The sequence below is a fragment of the Drosophila sechellia genome, chromosome 2R (assembly GCF_004382195.2).
Source record: "Drosophila sechellia strain sech25 chromosome 2R, ASM438219v1, whole genome shotgun sequence".
Classification (NCBI taxonomy): Eukaryota; Metazoa; Arthropoda; class Insecta; order Diptera; family Drosophilidae; genus Drosophila; species Drosophila sechellia.
In genome coordinates this window covers 11,038,362-11,056,977 of record NC_045950.1, presented here as the reverse complement: position 1 = coordinate 11,056,977, position 18,616 = coordinate 11,038,362, and the positions used below count along the sequence as shown (strand labels likewise).

Genomic DNA, 18,616 nt, shown 5'->3' with positions numbered 1-18,616 from the left:
CCTCATAAATAAAACATCGATTGCACACAAAGTATTGGCGTATCGATGTTTTAGTATTTTTGGGTCATCTGTTCAAATTGTGTTTTGAAGTTGAAGTTAAAATCGTCAAAAAATAATGTCTTTTGTATTTTTGCTTTAAATAGTGCTGTACGTACAACTTTTTTATTTATCACCGGTCATAATTGTTTTCCACCCCTAGAACCGGTGTGAAAGCTCAAAAATATCAAATATTTAAAAATGACCGCAAACAGTGTTGGTAAACATGTTACATTTGAGGCTTTTGCAGCACTCCCTTGTCGGTATTTTCTGTGCTGTCACTTCGCGTTCTCCGCTTTGTGCTCTCCTTCCACAACGAAATAAACGGAGAAATAGCAATGTTAGTTTTAATTCGTTTAAGCCATAACAATTAATTAAACGAGTGCGAGTCACAGTGTCTTAATTAAAATGTATGTGGCGCACTGATTGGCTTAAATTTAAATGTTTCGTGCTGTTTGATTTGTCCCTGTGTTATATTTGTGCGGCGTTTTGTGCATACTTTTTGTGGTTAAATAAACTAAAGGAACTAGTGTGAGTCGATTACTAAGCTTAAGTTTCTAAAAAGTGTTAATGCTAAAAAAGCGGCGTCTTAATTGAAAAATGCTAATGAGTTAAAACAGGTTGGCGACTCTCCTGCTTGCTCTCGATGCCCTGCTCCCACTCTCTCTCTTTCTCGCTCATTTGTTGCACTGTTGTTGCGGCCAACTGGGTACTTTTAACAGTTACCTTGGTCAATGTACGGCATTAATTACGCTCAAATACTTAAGTACTGAGATGCCAAGTAAGTGGCGAAAGAAGGAGAGGCAAGGAGTAAGAATAAACTAATTTGCACACTCGCTTTGGCGTGCTAATTCCACTTACTTTTCTTCTTTTATTGTTTTGTGGGCGTTTAGCATGATTCATTCGCGTTTGTTTTGTCTTATTCGTTTTATCAACGTCTCCGCATTTGGTGCAGCGCAAGCAACAACAACTACCTGTGGCATGCAGTTCAATTGGCGTCTGCGTGTGTGTGTGTGCCTCAAATGTCAAAGTTGACATTTCGTTTTGGGCGGGATTTCAAATTCGTGCGCAAAGAGAAAACGATAAAAGAGAGAGAGCAATAGAAATTCATAAGTTCTTTTATCTATCAGATTCGGAAGTTAAAGCTACGACACTTTACAGTTAAGCTTCTACAAAATAACAAATTCTTAAAAAAGTTCAGTCACTATATAAATATAAATAATAGCTTTTAAATATAAAAAATATATAAATATAAAATAACAAATATAAATTACTTTTAGTTTAATATGTTATTGTAAAATTTCTGTTAAATTTATTTTACTGTAAGCCGCTTCATTTTTAATTCGTATCTTTTTATTCTTATTTTTGCAGTTTTCTGTTATCAATCTGTTTGTCTCTGTGTGTTACGTGTTATCAAAATATTTTACCCAGCTAGCAAATGCAGAAAATGCCCTCGCAAATTCTGAACGACGGCAGCAGCGTCAGCTTGAATAGCGCCAGTATGAACATGGCCAATACGCCCAATAGTATTACGGTGAAGACGGCCTACAATGGCCAGATCATTATCACCACCGTCAACAAGAATATCTCATACGAGGAGCTGTGCTACGAGATTCGCAACATTTGTCGCTTTCCTCTGGATCAGGTAAAATTATATAAGTTATACAATTTAAAGAAGGCGTAATTCATTGAGCGTTTTGTTTAGCCATTTACCATCAAATGGGTAGATGAGGAGAACGATCCCTGCACCATATCAACGAAAATGGAATTGGACGAGGCCATAAGACTTTACGAAATGAACTTCGATTCCCAATTAGTCATTCATGGTAAGTCTGCTAAAATTTGTAATTGCACAGATCCGATAGAGTAATAAATAAAAGAAAGTCGAGTTATTGGCTTGGGAAATGCTTTCCAGTTAAAGAAACTCGATTGTAATTTATGTTCTCTTCTAAAAACGATAAACTTATCTAATAAGGTCAGTAAACTAATGTGAGCGGAAAGAAATATTAAGCCAACGTAGGCCTACTAGTTATCTAACTTAAGATACTGTATCTGCATTCACAGAATTACTCTTCTTTTTATGTTCAATTCTCCAAGTTTTTAAATGATTTACTGCTGCCGCCGCAAGGTAGGCAGCAAGTAATTAATTAGCCAATCGGCAACACAATTCGTCTTCGCTACCATAACTTAAGCAGGCACATTTAAGCCTGATTAAACAATGCGAGCGCGTCTTGTTGGCTCAATAAACTTGAGTTTTCCCCGCGAGTTTTCCGGCTGCCTTTCTGCCTTCCCGGCATCCAAACGGCAGCGTCATCCACTCGAGTTAATAACATAAAATATTAATTAACCCGTACGAAGACTCGGATGCTCGAAAAGCCCGAGTCTTGTGGCAATTGCCTTAGGCAGTCAACGTTCTTCTACTTTTGTTCACTCTTGCCTACCTCCGACTTATTTGCATATAAATTCTGCTTGGATCTTGGCTCGACGGCATCATTTATAATTCATTATAATTAAATTGTTTGCTTCGTGTGGGTATAAGTTTTCGCCAGCTTTTTTGGAATTTTAATTTTCCTGTTGTGCGGTTTTCGGCGATCTCACTCATGCACACGCCGATGCGAGTTTTGTGCTTAATTATGCCTGCCGCAACAACAAAAAGGTTTCACTTACCACACTCGTTCGGCGAATGACAAACACAAAACCCTTTCAGTACAGTAAATTACTAAAAAACGAGGGCCTGAGGTTAAAGCATAATAAACAAGAAATACACTCTACTTTGGCTAAGAATGTCGGACATTTTAGTTTTTTTGGGTAAGATATTTAATACCTTGTATCCAAACTAGTTTTTACCATTTAATTTTATTGATTATTAATATCCCTTGCAAAGTGTAGTGCTTATTCGAATTTTCCAAGTTATCCATATATCCTTAACCATTCCAAACCTGTGGTCATTCGGTTTTTCCGAACACCGGTCTGCAAAACAAGAAAAAAGCCAACTAACGGCCCAGCAGATATGATAACTGCCAGTCGCACTAAACAAAGTTCGTGGGTGGTGTGGGGGTTTGATGGAGAGGGTGTTACAGTTTCCGCTACCCTTTTTATGCGGCTTTGTTTTTGTTCTGTGGAGCAGGCTTCCTGATAATTTGTGGCCATTCCACCTTCACATATGTACATATCTCCGAATGACAAAAAAGAACAGTGTGTAGGGACAACATGTTGGTTGTTGTTGCTGCATACCCGGTACTTTTCAATGGGTATGTTGTATTCGTTCAAAGCAAGCGTACTCTAACTTCTTCATTCCCCTACATATATTTTCAAGACATATACCAACTTAAATATTCAATTGCCTGGTAGTGGGTAGCGTACCTGTCGCAACACTTGACAGTCTCATTCTTTCTTGTTTTTATTCTTGTGTTATGTGGCCACGTGTGAAAAAATGCGGCTTAAAATGTATTAAAAGCATTCTGTGTGCGTGTGTCTTCCTGCGACTGTGTGTGTGTGCGTAAGGGAGAGGGACATTGTCAAGGTATTACGTTACCGTTACACGCATTCCTGCATATGTTAGGATGTCCTGTCTGTGTGTTTGTATGCCGAACATGTTTTCTGTTTGTGTGCTTATTTTTGTTGTGTTGATTAGTAAATGGCTGTTGGTGTGTGTGTGTTTTGAATTTCTACAAGCCCTTGTTTTGACTTCTCTGTTGTTGCTTCTCTTGTTTTTTGGTTTCTTTTTTTTTTTTTTTTTAATTTTGTTAGCAATTTTTTCTTATGTTGGAAAGTGTGTTTCCGTACAGTTTCGCTTCACCTTCCGGCTTCATCTCCGCCCAGCAAAAACCTCTGCAGCTCCCCAAAAACAAAGCAATACAAAAAGTTAGAATCTGTAAGCTAACGGTATAATTTATGCGCCTGCAATATGGCAACGCTGTCCGGCACATACACACACACATATGCATATGTACATGAAAAACTTTTGTCCAGGTCCGAAGAACTTTTTTTGCAGCTCATAAGGTCGATACACAAGATGCCATTACCCAAGAGCGGGACAGCGATGGCCAGCAGAGAATTGAGGGACAGAGAGAGAACGAGAGAGAGAGAGCATTTCCCCAGATGCCACAAAAAACAGCTGAGCCAAAGAGAAAGGTATTGCCATCCATTGAATCTATGATGGCAATGCTAAAGCGCCGGTCTGCGGCTTTTATTTGCGCTCTCTCTCTCTCAAAAAGTAAAGTATATTCACAAGGCCACCGCCGATGTTTGGAGCTAGGAAGAGCGGGGAAGGGTAATTTTTTTTTTCCAATCCTCCGACGAGGGCTGAATTTTAGTAACATCTGCCACATTCAGTTCCGGATCATTTGGATCACCTTCATCCATCTAAACGGATCCGGTGAAATTGTTATGCGAGATTATAGATTTCATGTTTTCGTGCTGGAATGAAAAATTGTTGTTAAAAATAATCTTTTCTCTTTTCATTTTCGAGACAGTTATTACAAAATAGCTTACCTAAAATAAATTGTGGTACAATAAAAATAATAATTTTTTTGAGTCATTCATTAAAAACGTGTACTAAGAAACTACTGAAAGAACAAAACATTTTTTCTCAAAATATCTAGTTTCTTTTTCGCTCTTGCTCTTTCCTTTTCCATTCGCCGAGACTCGCTCTCAATAGCTTTCTCCATGGCTTCCGCTACTTTCTCCCCGAAAAATTTCCCTAGCATACTTCTCTGCATCGGTATTTCATTCGCGCGTTGGCCGCTCGCCTGTGTGGAAGTGCCGTGCGGATTTCGATTCGAATATATAATTCCCCGGGCCTTACAAACAAATACATAATTATAGATATATATACATATATATGTATACAAATATACATGATTTTGCACAGCTTAAACGGCAAATCGAGTTTCTGCGCTGTGAATTAACAAAAGAAAGCGGAAAAATCGAAGTTGTATGTCGGAAAAGGAGTACAAATCAGCGAACAACATAATAATTCCATATAATTATTTTCTTACACATTTCCACTCGCTCTTCGGCAAGTCCCGAAAATCTTGCGGAAAAAATCAATTGGCCCTGTGCAATATTTTTTGACTGTTCTGCCGAAGTTGTCGTACATTTCTGATTAGTTGCCATACAATTTTCCGCTGAGAGAAGAGGGCGGAAAATGGGGAGGTGGAAAGGCAATGGACGTGAATGATTAACATAATTTTGTGAATGTTTCTTTAATGAACGATTTTTGGGGCTGCTAATGAAGTAAGAACTTTATGAAAGAGTTACCGCAGTGATGTGAAGATGTGATGAAATTATGACCGTATCTCGCAAAATCAATATATTTTGCAAGATTATAATTTACCCCTTTGTAAAGTAAAAATAAGGAAACAAATTTTTAAGGATTGCCAAAAATGAACATTTGAGACAAAAGTCATTGTTGTTAAAAGAGACAATTGAATACAAATATGGTTTTTTAGTTTGTATTCTCAAACTCCTTATTTTTATACACTTTCTTAAAATATAAAAGCGTAAAATATAAAAGTATATTTACTATGCATATTTCTATTCTATTTTTAAATACCTCAGAGCAATACAACTAAAGTTCCAGAACACTTTAAAAAACATGCCATTTCGTGTGCCTCTATCATTTTGCACTTGGACAAAGGGAAGCAACCACGATAAAAAAAATCAAAGAATTGATTTCCATTTTTGTGGGTTCCCCTACAGTTTTTTCTGCATCACGCTGTTCACTTTTTTTCCCCAAATTTTTTGGCTGCTGTGCGCCAGACACTGGCAAACAAAACCACACACACTTGCAAACACATATGACGCAAAATGAGGCAGTGTGTGTGTGGGTGTGATGGTGTGCGAGAATCCCCACCCTAAACTTGACCTCAGGCATTTGCACTTCATCAAGCGCTTCTTGCACCTCGGCGACCGGTCTGGTTGCCCAAACTTGGCCCAAACCGACTATACTATATAGACGAGATGGATCCATTTCGTATGCATACATACATATATGTAAGACATATATGCACATATACTATATATATTTATGTACATATGTATATAATATGAGTCAGTGGGCTAGGAAGAAGCTGCAAGGCGAAACAATTTCCTTTTATTCTTTGCGGAAAGCGTTTTGCTGGCCAAGCTGTCGCCCTGCCATTTAAACTTGTTCGTTTCTTTTTGGCCCGAAGGCTTTCACTCGAACCAGGTGTGTGTGTGCGCCTTCTTTTGCCAAAGTTAAATCAGCAAATTTCCACTGTTTTTTCCCCACTGTTTTTTGGGTACCCTGGGGTTCTGTTTTTGGTCTGTGTTCCTTTATTTTTTATTTTAGGTTTGCCTATGCAGCCTTTGGGAGATTCGGTACCCAGTTCGCTTGCTAGCTGGCCCCATTATGATTGTTGGGCAAATTTTAATGATGCCATTGGGCTTAATGAAATTATTGTTTGTTCAGCAAACAAGAAAGCCCATTTCGGAATGGTTTGGGGATCAGTGAGAGGCTAGGGATGTGGGCGGCAGGATGGGTGGAGGGCATATATGAATCATTACGGATGCCTATATCATATGGGTGATGCAGCGAGAAAAAGCTATAATTATATTATATAAATAACTATGTTGTATTATTAGGCCACTTTGATGACCTATGCTTAAACCTTTAGCTTTTCGAGTCAGAATCTATAAATTTATTTAAATTTGCTTAAATTGCACTTACACAAAAGTTGCAGATATTAAAGTCGCCTCTTTCGCCCATTTTTATAATATAATTTTATCCATCAATGAAGTTTTTAATATTTATAGAATAAACCAGCGTCTTTATTCACGTTTTAAGGTACATTTCGCAGATGGGCATTCTTTCTGTGAGTTGAAACTTTATGGCATTTCCATTTTGCCGCTTTTCTCTTTTTTAAGCTGTGTGAAATTTTATATCCACTGGAGGTCGAGGTGGGCGGCAGGTGGCGGCAACTTGCCCCGCTTGACGTCACTCGGAAAAACCAAATTGATGTTTAACTATTGATGCCTCTGGTCCGGGTATCTGGTGGCCCAAAGATGGTGCCGCAGTCCTTCTGGCGAACATCGCCTGCTTATGTTTATCGTTATGATCCGTCTCCACAACGCTTTCTGTGCCAAAGTTCAAGAGTGGGCGGATGATTGGGGCGCTGGAATGGTCAATAATTTGGGGCGTGGCGGGTTAAATATCCAAATTTGATGGGTTTCTGATGTATGCAGCCGTGTGCTTATTTAGGCCATTGAAATTCTTGAATGGCGCAGTAAAGAGTAAACAATCGCTATTGGTAATGTCTAATCAATAGCTTTTTGCTTTAAAAAAGCCGATTTATTGAGATTAAACATATATGACGGCATTTTTATTAGATTATGCAGTAAAAATATATTTAATTATCAAAAACAAATAGCAGTAAACTTAACTTAATCATGTTACAAATTCAAATCAAGAAGTATAAATAGAATAGGACTTAAAGACATCTATTGTGGGCACTTTCCATATCCAGTAATTGACTAATCGGCTTAAAAACTTTAAAACAAAGCTTGTACTTTAAGCTTGTTAAATAATTTTCTTGTTTGTAAATCAGCTTTAATCTAGCTTAGAGCTGTGGGATTTTAGGACTTTGGTTATTCCAACAAAGGGGGTCTCTATTGAGGGAGCCAGTAAGGGCATAGTGTAGGTGGCTGGACCGTTGGGTTGTTTGGGATGCTCTGTTCCCATCCTGGACAAACAAGCAGGCAACCAATATTCATGCTCCAATTGCAGGGAAAACAATGCCGGCGGAGTGTTTATATTTAGCAAACGCTGAAGCATAGTGCCAGTGCAAAAGTAGGGAATGGGCGAGAGGGAACAGGATGAGTTGAAGGGGGCTGGCTAAATTTAATTCAAAAATGCATCGGATCCTCTTTTTGTGCAGCCCCTTCAGTCACCAGAGACTGCATCATCAGCAGATAGCGTGGAAAACAAAGAAAAAGCCGAGAAAATGAGTGCCAAACAAAGGGATCTGCTTGCCTTGTCACGACAAGGCTCTTGTGTCAAGTGGATGCTGTCCACCTAAGGACCTCGCCCCACCCCCTTTTCGACCCACTTCGACCCTCGTTAATCATGCGAATTATGCATGAAAGTGGAGTGCTTAATTTCAATTGTCTAAACAACAAGCGATTGCGATGTGACCTACCAATACACTTGAAGAAAATTTTCTGTTTACACTTGACTGCATCGGTGGGTGGGCTTTTGCCCTGGGTTCGCCTTTCAGTGGCATACAGTGTACGCTCAAGAGAAAGAACGTGTTCAATAACATTATGATAGCTTGGTAGACGAACTCCTATTAGCATTACTTTTCATAATTATGAGCTATCTTTAGTTAAGTATAATTTAAATTGGTTAAATATAAAGTACATTTTTAAAAATTCTTTTTACTTATGTTTCTATAATTACCCACTAAACGAAAAAACAAAATCTTGTGGATGAAAACCTTTGAGTTCACTGCACAGAGTCTTCACTGTACATTGTGGAAATGTAGGAATGGCAACAGAAGATTGCATACTTAAAAGGGCGATTGTGAGCAAATTTCCCTGCGCGCGTCGACCGATTTTCGCTCTATCTCTCTCTGGCTTTTCATTGCTTTCTTCGGCGCTTTCTCTCCCACCTTCTCAATAATTTTCGCTCGCTCTTGGCTGCCTTTCACGCCTTTGTCAATTTGCAGCAACTTGTGCGCTCGTTTGACTTGGGTTAAATTGTTTGTGATTGTCGCAGCCGTGTGTCTCTGTGTGTGTTACCAATTTCTCCAAGCGACTGTTTCTTGTATGTGTGTGGGTGTCCTGACAGAGTTGTCAGCTGTTCGGCCTGCATTTCTCTCGGTTTCCCCGCTCGTTTCTCTCTTGTCTTTCCCATTATTACACAATTTATATATTTTTTTAGGTGTGGTTTCTGCGGCGTCTGCAACCGGCCACGCCCATAGCCAAACGCCCACCTCCCCTCGTCCCTATCCGATATAACCTCTTCCACCGCCCAACGTCCTTCTCATGGCCATATCCTTGTGTGTGTCTGAGTTTTTCTTTTAATCAATCATTACGAACTGCGAGATCAGCGAAGTGGGCGGAGTGGGGGATACGCCGCCTGTCGTTTGGCTTTGAAACTTTGCATTGCATAGTTTGGTGCGCCATGTAACTGTAATTGCAACTGGGACCTTGTTCCGCTTTCCTTCGCGATTTACTTTCTCCGCTCCCCCCGCTGCGAGTTTCTCCCCACTGTATCCAATTTTTTATACGCTCCACTTAAGAGGGGGGTTATGCTAAGTAGAAATATTGGTGGCACTTTGTCAAGCAACGCTGGCAATGGAGTAAATCAAGTTGAAGTGAAAGAAAGATTGAGTTATAACGAATTCTATGCGAAAAACAAATACTTATTAAATATTACAAACCAATGCTACTTATCTTGTAATGACCTTGAAGCAACGCACATAAGAAACTCAATTTGGAGTACAACTTTCAATTTTGCCTTACTAGTTCCACTTGCATTTTACAGTGCGTAAGCTAATTTAATCTTGTGTTAATTAATCGCAGAATCAAGTCCAGTGCAAACGAACTTAGCAAATAAGCAAAATCAAATTCGAGCAAAATCAAAACCAAACGAAGCGATAGCTTAGTGAACTTAAACGCAGTAAGCGCGACGCGAAGTGAAAAATTGTTCAACTAAACCAAAATGGCCTGGGGCTATTGGTCCGCCACGACTGTGGATCGTGGACGATCGCCGCGCCGCCTGACGCAATGTGCACCACTTCCGGTCAACATAGTGCAGCAGGAGGAGGAGGAGGAGCAGCCCTGCCTGCCGCAACAGCACCAGCAGCAGCAGCAAACGCAGCAGCAACAGCAATCGCAGACCTGCCCCAGCACACCGTCGGCCAATCAGCAGGGCAGTGGCAACTTGTGCTACAGCCCCACCTGTCGTTCCCGCTGCTCGAGTCCCTGTCCGGGATCTCCGTGCGGCTCCATTACGCCGCCACCTCCGCCGATGCTCACGTCCTCGCAGCAGCACCTGCACTCCAATAAAAATTGCCCAGCGGCGCAGCAACTAATGACTCACCTGGATTACGCCGCTCGGAGACAATCGCTCGACCAGCTGGACAGTCCACAGGTATTCGGATCATTGGAGCTTACATCTTCATCCAGAACTCAGCTTGAAGAAAACAAATGGAGTTATTGGGGTATTTCAATGAGTATCCAAGTCCAACTTGATACTTTTATAATTCCGATGGCTTAGTCATATTTGTAATTGTATCCCATCAAATGTCATGGCTTGGATACAACACTTCTTAATACCCGATCATTGATTCAACTTCAAGCTGAGTTCAAACCAAAATTCTGGCTTAAACCCCTATCACTGACCTGGTTATCCATTCTGTTCTCATCCCATTCCGATTTCGAACATAATCCAGTCCAAGTACTTTGACATTCAGGCCAACCAGCTGTCGGACATCATGTGCCGCGGAGCGGTGGTCAGTTCCATTCAGTCGGCGAACAACACGCTGACCCGTGGCGTATCGATGCACAGCCGGAGTGGCAGTGCCCACGGGAGTCACCATGGCAGCCACCACAGTCACAGTCATCATGGCAGTGCCCATGGATCGCTGGGCTGTTTGCAGGGCGGCGTGGGAGTGGGCGTGGGCACAGGAAGTACGGGCAGCATTGGCATGATGTCGGCCGGACACATCGACACCGGAGACTACGATGTGCCGCATCCGCACCCGTATACTCATCATTATATGCAGACGACGGCATCGGTGACTCCGCCACATACGTCGCTCAGTCGTCCGGGATCGGCGGGTGCCGTGTGCCAGGGTCACGACTCCGGATCGGATTCCAGTCAGGGCTGCGGCGGATCCATCATGGGCGGCATGCTGGTCATGGGTCATCCGGGCCATATGGGCAGCTTGGGTCACCACAGCGCCGGCAGCGGATCGCTGGGCAGGTGCTCGAGCAGATGTCACAATACAAACACCACCACGACGGATGACTCGGGCGGTGGCAGCAGCGGCGGCGGCGGCGGAGGAGTACCGGGCACCATGAGCAGTGCCTCCATGGCGGTGGGCATGCCGGGCATGCTGATGGACTACCATCGCAGTCACCACAGCGGCAGTGCTGGAAGTGGTCTTAACGGATGCGGTGGCGGTAGCATCGCGGGCGGAAGCATCGGGGGAAGGAGCAGTGTCCTGGGCACGATCCACAATGGACATGGCCATCATCATCAGCAGTATCATCACGAGTGCATCCACTACGAGCGTTTGCCCATTCCCGTGCCCATACCCACTGTGCCGATGGGCGTGGCAGCGTCCTCGCAGCAGATGTCACAGCACCAGCTTCAATCGGAGGAGGAGATCGAGCCGGCCTATGCGACAGGTAAATGGAATCGGCATCTTGTTGGGAGAGTTAAACAATACTCAGAATGCTATTTAAGTTCGTTGTTATTTGTTTTATTATAATTCTTTAAGTACCATTTATATGTAGGTTCTTATGCTAAGGTATTAAGTTAAGATATAACTTCTTGTTTTGATTATTTCTTATTTGATTTTTAAGTTCAACTTAATATAATAGTATTACTTTCCATTTAGTTATGCGTGTTTCTGGCAACTAAAAATGGCACAGAAGCCATTATTGGAATGTCGAATCTTAATTAAAACCAAAACATTTGCAAAGTCACTGCAGAGAAACATTAAACTATTATTTATGGCTTATGTTATTTTGGCAAATTTTGGCTTTAGTTCAAATCCTGTGTACCGGGAAGCTTCTGCCTTTATGGCTTTCAAAACTCCTGGGCTTACAGAAACACTACGAATAAAGTGCCATAAATTGGTGCTTATCCATATTTATTATTTGCAATAAACTATTGATTTTCCACTGCCAGCGTTGTACTTAATTTTATGGAATTACCAGTCCGATCTTATCGGCGAAGCCATTCGTCGCGCTCTCACTTGCTCCCAATCGGTGACAATTCATCGGCCACTTGAGGCACTTGCTTTTATTGTTCTTTTGTTGTGGCTTTTGGTTTTGGTTTCGGTTTGGTTCTGGTTCTCGGTTTTTCTACTCCTCGGTTGATTCTCAGTTGATTCTTTTAGTTTTTTGCCCATGCTTCTTGGTCTGAAAAGTCGCGAACTCAGTTCGTAGCTGAAAGTCGCGGCGTGACGACGCTTCGCGCGTTTTCGAGAGCGTATCTCAAGTGCTTCAACTGGGCTCCAGTGACCCCTGAACTGGCCACTCATCCGAATCGGCACCCTTCCACACCACACCACCCACCCAACAAACGAGCATCACAAAAATGATCATCTGGAGTGGCTTCTGCGAGGCGGCCCAAATATACAGCACACAAACGGCCACTTTTATGAGCGGCGGAGCATCGTGTTAGTGAAGAGTCTCATTTAAATTGCCAATTAATCAATGCGGATTCCATGTAGATCAACTACGGGTGCAACTCATTAATGCTAATTTCAATTTTCTGACTTAGTGTAAAGTGAATACTTAAAAACACCAAACTGAGAAGCTTTTTAAAGCAAGTTTCCTAACCAACTCAACTCATGGCCAAAAATGGACTTTTTGATAATATATTTTGTGCGATCTCTGATACCTGATACCAAACAATAATAGCACCCTTCCGCTGCGACCTTCAGATTGTTTAGCCTCTCCTCCTCCCCCAGCCTTATGACTAATATTGCATATCGCGGCGATTGTTTTTAACTGTGCTTCCCCATGGCCCTACTCACTCTATGAATTGTGGCCGCCTTATCTGACCAGCAAGGCATTTACACGGCATATAAATAAGAACCGGCTAAACAAAAATAGCAAAAACAAGAGCGCAGTTCAAACAAACGTTGTGGGTCCTATCACAATTGATAAGCAAAACACTAGTTGGGAAAGAGAAAACTAAAATTCTAGGTCAATGCAAGGCATGAGGCAATGTGCGGACATGTGTGAGAATCTATCTGAATATTAACCTTGCAGACGGACAGGCGAGAATTTATTGAACCCTAGGCTCCCTGGGACGACATTTTAATTGAATTATGAATGAGCGATGAGCGATTGTTGGCGGAGAATCTATCTGATAGCTGAACAATTGGTCTCAATTGATGGCTGGTGGTCTGCCGGAAAAGCTTAATTAACATTACTCGGAAAAGAGCGAAGTATCTCCCCCGTGCTCCAGTCATAACTGTATATGTATGTGTATCTCTCGGGTTACTTCAGTAGTCAGTCCAGTATCTCCCACTCCCGCTCCATTATACTCTCTATATGGTGCGTGGCACTGAGATAAGGAACTACCAGTGTTTGGAAATCGGATTGGTTCAGTCGAGGAGTGGGTGCTGACATGTTAACAGGCCTCTCGGCGCAGTACAACACGTCCATGTGGCTCGGCAAGAATCCGTTTATAAGTAAAAATCGAAAATCGCATAGCAAAATCCCCATTAAATTGATAAGCGACCAGCGGCAGAAAAGATATTAACCCCATGGGTAAACTAGCCTGCCGTAAGCATGTACTGCCATTACCACAACTGGCTGACGTGACCAATATTGAATGTTTATTTGATGTTTCAAAATATAAATTAATAATATAAGTGGAGTAAAGTGGCTAATGAACGCATTCTTCCTTGTCTTTCAGTATTCCCCAATGTTCCTCAAGCGCCGGGATTGTCTTGCGATGGCGAAGACCGTAAGTATTTGCTAAAGTAACTGATTTTAAATATATTTAATTCAAACGATAACTGCTCGAACAGCGAACTTTGCAATATAAATAAAACGACTAAAGATTACCACTTGCTATTGATTCATCGATCGTTTGACTCATTATGCCACTTTTCACGGCCAGTACTTTGATTTTAAAAACGCGCACTTTCTTAAAAAGCGTTAAATGTTTTGGGTTTTTAAAAGTTAATTTAAATTTCAGTCAGATAACTATGGTATCTGATATCGCTTTCGTTGCACATGTAATCGCTTTCTCTAAGTTGACACTAGCACATATTTGACAAGTGCTGTTGTCAAAAGTGAAAAGAAAGGAAACTTTCGGCCTATTCAATTTATTGAAACAATTTTACTTTTCAGGCAGCATCTATCGACGCGGTGCTCGACGCTGGCGGAAGTTGTACCGCGTCAACGGACACATCTTCCAGGCCAAGCGTTTCAACCGGGTAAGTGCTCCTATACGGTTAAAATTCTTAAAACTTAGCATTTAATACAATCTTTCGTTCCAGCGTGCTTTCTGTGCCTACTGCCAGGATCGAATCTGGGGTTTGGGCCGTCAGGGTTTCAAGTGCATCCAGTGCAAGCTGTTGGTGCACAAGAAGTGCCATAAGCTTGTGCAGAAGCACTGCACCGACCAGCCGGAGCCGCTGGTCAAAGAGCGGGCGGAGGAGTCAAGTGACCCTATACCGGTGCCTTTGCCGCCACTTCCCTACGAAGCGATGAGCGGCGGAGCCGAAGCCTGCGAGACGCACGACCATGCGCACATAGTGGCGCCACCGCCACCGGAGGATCCATTGGAGCCGGGCACTCAGCGCCAGTATTCGCTGAACGACTTCGAGCTGATACGGGTCATCGGACGCGGCAGCTACGCCAAGGTGCTAATGGTGGAGCTACGACGCACACGGCGCATCTATGCCATGAAGGTGATCAAGAAGGCGCTGGTCACCGACGACGAGGACATCGACTGGGTGCAAACGGAGAAGCATGTGTTCGAGACGGCCTCGAACCACCCGTTCCTGGTCGGATTGCACTCGTGCTTCCAGACGCCCTCGCGGCTCTTCTTTGTCATCGAGTTTGTGCGCGGTGGCGATTTGATGTACCACATGCAGCGGCAACGGCGGCTGCCCGAGGAGCACGCCCGTTTCTATGCAGCCGAGATTAGTCTGGCGCTGAATTTCCTTCACGAGAAGGGCATCATTTATCGCGATCTGAAGCTGGACAACGTGCTGCTGGATCACGAGGGCCACATCAAGCTTACGGATTACGGCATGTGTAAGGAGGGCATTCGACCTGGGGACACCACCTCCACGTTCTGCGGTACACCCAACTACATTGCCCCTGAGATCCTGAGGGGCGAGGACTATGGCTTCTCGGTGGACTGGTGGGCACTAGGCGTCTTGCTCTACGAGATGTTGGCAGGCCGTAGTCCGTTCGATCTGGCAGGAGCCTCAGAGAATCCCGATCAGGTAGTTATCATATTTATTTATTCTGAAAAATTCTAATTTATTGGTGTTTTTTGCGCAGAACACTGAGGACTATCTGTTCCAAGTGATCCTGGAGAAGACGATTCGTATACCACGCTCGCTGAGCGTTCGTGCGGCCTCTGTCTTAAAAGGTTTCCTCAACAAGAATCCCGCTGACCGTTTGGGCTGCCATCGGGAGTCCGCGTTCATGGATATCGTCAGCCATCCCTTCTTTAAGAATATGGATTGGGAATTGGTGAGTCGAAGGGCGGTTGTCTTCATATTAGCTCTGTGTGTCCTGGTGAACTTGTTTGTGATTATGATAATGAGTCAGGGTAAGAGGAACAAATAGTAATAGGTATTTGTAGAGAAGGTAATAGAATGTGAAGCAAACCTATGGGTTACATTCTAAAAAGATTAGACTTGTCTCGACATTTTATTGAGACCATCGTTTCCACATAGGTCAGGTCTAAAGTTACTCGTTTTATTTACTTTTGATTGTTGGTATCAAGTTGGGGCAATCAATACCGAGCATTTTCTTTATTACCTTGGATATTAATGATATCTATTATTACGTATACGATTGATTGCGCGTTAAAGATAGCTCAAAAGGAGGTGCAACCGCCTTATATACCGAACATAGACACGGGAGATCCCTATGTGACAAGCAACTTTGATGTGCAATTTACCCAAGAACCGGCTGTACTAACGCCAGATGATCCGTAAGTCATACCGAGTTCCCCCCAAATCCAAAAGACGGCAAGTTGTGCTAGTTCTTTTCGTATTCCTTGCATGAGATAAATCCCCGTAAAAGATCTTAGCTTAGCGTCCAGACTAACGGCAGGTAAATGTTCCTATCGATCAGCCGCATTATATCATCCATTAATCCTCTCTATCTGTCTTTAATGAATCCGAATCCGAAGTGAATTTTACCATCGTCATAATCATGCTCAAGCCGCACCGACATAATGGAGAAAAATGTTTTATGTTTGCCCATTGGCTGGGAGTTTTTCCTAATAGATTATAATTTCTACTATCCTCATGCACACCCTACATCACGCAGCTTGAGCGCAAACAGGTCACGCCACCATTCAAGCCACGCTTAGACTCAGATCGCGACCTGGCCAATTTCCCGCCCGAGTTCACCGGCGAGGCCGTACAGTTGACCCCGGATGATGAGTAAGTTGAGATCCAAGATGGCCCTAACTTTTATCTATCTATTCGAATGACTTTCACCTTCTGAGATGGCTAATTCACAATGATTTTCTATAACTCTCAGTCATGTCATTGACAATATCGATCAATCCGAATTCGAGGGCTTTGAGTATGTGAACCCCTTGCTGATGTCCCTGGAGGATTGCGTCTGACACCACGAAATGTGCGACTTACATCCGTATAACATGCGGGTAAGTGATCCACTTAAGTATATATCCGGTTTTAATGTAATAAGTGCCTTTCTTCTTAGCTCTACGGCGAGGATTCCAGTGATTACGATTCCGTGGCTGACGATTTGAGTCTCCTGCATTTAAACAGCGCAGCGGGAGCTGGGGGATCAGGTAGCAGCAATAACAATCTCAGCCAGCAGCAACATTATCGCCAGCAGCAGCAGCAATATCAACCCCATTCAGCATACTCACAACATCAGCAGCAGCAGCAGCAACATCAGCAGCTGCAGCAACATCAGCAGCATCAACACCAGCAGCAACAGCAGCAACAACTTCATCATAATGGTAACAATAACATTCATAATAATCAAATGCAAGCAAATAATAATAAAAGTCTACTGCAGCACATGTTTTGCCTTCCATTGAACTAATTAAAATAACGAATTAGAAAAAACAACAGACAACAACAATGAGCCACACAGCAACAACAAAAAGCAGAGCAACTAAGAAAATTAAAAACGATTCCAAGAATATAAATTTCATAATATACAATCTATATAATCCTTTCTCAACAACAGACACAAAACTTTCAAAAGCAAAGAATATTTATTATATAAAAAGCAAAGGCAAAAGCAATAGCCGAAGCAAAACAAAACAAAAACTGTCACAAGTTGCAAGTATTACACTAAACGATTACTTTACTATTTAAGCACCTAGGCAGCCAGGCGAACTTTATGCAAGCAAAAGATAAACCATTTCATAACTCAATGCAAGACTTTTCACCACGAAACTTAGGGATATCGATCCCGCGAGAATGCAACAAGAACTTTTTAAGCTAACAATACGTGCATCAGATATAAAAATATATAATTTTTAAAGGTTTAACACTACAATGGAGAAATTTCATGTTCATTTTACTAGGCAGGAACGGTGTGCGGCGTAGGAGGCCGAGTATGGGAGTATATATTTCAAGTGAATCAATCTATAATATCTAAGCATATATAAACTCTAATGTAAAATGTGTGTGTGTTAGTATTAGAGAGCAGAGCATGGTTTTTAAAGGCGACAGCAAAAGATCGACATATGCATACGTGTGTACTGTGAACAGCAATAGTTAATGAAAACGAAATACCAATTGTAACTTCGTAACTCTAATTTTTACACAGAGAAGTCGGGGGACGAGGATATTCTCTTCAAAATGCGAACAAAAAAACATATTTATTTATTTTATTCATTTTCTACTCTGTATTTTTAACAGCAAGCAAACACAATCCGTCTACTGGCAATATATTTTTGTTAAGTATTAAAGAAACTTTTGTTTTTAATGCATTCCACTGTACTTACAACAACAAATATATATATATATTTTTTTTGTTTATTTGTGATGGCATATATAGTGCCAGCATGTTTTTGTAAACCACATATGCATATTACGAAAAATTATTAAAATTAGTATATATCAAAAATATCATTGTGTTGCGAAGGTAAATAAAATATTGTGTTTTTAATTGAAGCTAAAAATAAATTTCAGCAACAATGTTACTTGTTAATGTATGAAAAGCAAATAAAAGAGAACAAATTAAGCGCATATTGTTAAATTTCCAAAATACAACGCAATCTAAGAAAGTAATATTGATCAACGTTTTTGATTAAAGAACATAGCAAGCAATCAATTTAAATGCAAAACAAACAAGACAAACTGAAAAACAATTTCAAATTGCACTTAAACGTTACCGATTTTATTAGTAACAACCGATATTCTTTAGCCTATCCCAATTATTACGTTGTTGTGTTTGATAACCAAGTTCTATGAGTAAGTTTAATTAGTATATAATGATTTTACTGAGCGTATACATCAATTTGTATCTTCTTCAACTGATGTTTCCGACTAATTTTTTAAACTGGATGCACTTTTGGCATATAATACCAGATGCTAGCAAAATGAAATTGAAAACGTAAACGATAGTTGCGTTACAATTATGCATATAAACAAAAACGAATAAAATATTGTATAAGACAAAG

General features: G+C 41.6%; 1 protein-coding gene across 14 annotated transcripts; it reads left to right on the top strand.

Annotated features, from left to right (window-relative positions):
• Positions 1-305: 305 nt before the first annotated feature.
• Positions 306-18,615, top strand: LOC6609235 (atypical protein kinase C). 14 transcript variants are annotated; one of them, XR_004361545.1, is made up of 11 exons: positions 4,801-4,972; positions 9,586-10,156; positions 10,458-11,418; positions 13,667-13,717; positions 14,107-14,192; positions 14,256-15,212; positions 15,271-15,465; positions 15,810-15,931; positions 16,489-16,615; positions 16,675-16,939; positions 16,999-18,615. XR_004361545.1 is itself a non-coding variant. In XM_032716872.1 (10 exons), the coding sequence occupies exons 2-9, from the start codon at positions 1,475-1,477 to the stop codon at positions 16,574-16,576; spliced, it is 1,827 nt and encodes a 608-aa protein (XP_032572763.1). In that variant the 5' UTR covers positions 306-376; positions 1,408-1,474; the 3' UTR covers positions 16,577-16,615; positions 16,675-18,615. The 14 variants fall into 14 exon arrangements, 13 of the variants coding, with proteins under 13 accessions (XP_032572763.1, XP_032572762.1, XP_032572761.1 ...); XM_032716872.1 differs by lacking the exons at positions 4,801-4,972; positions 9,586-10,156; positions 10,458-11,418 and adding exons at positions 306-376; positions 1,408-1,681; positions 1,742-1,862 and having other exon boundaries at positions 16,675-18,615; XM_032716871.1 differs by lacking the exons at positions 4,801-4,972; positions 9,586-10,156; positions 10,458-11,418 and adding exons at positions 314-446; positions 1,408-1,681; positions 1,742-1,862 and having other exon boundaries at positions 16,675-18,615.
• Position 18,616: the final 1 nt, after the last annotated feature.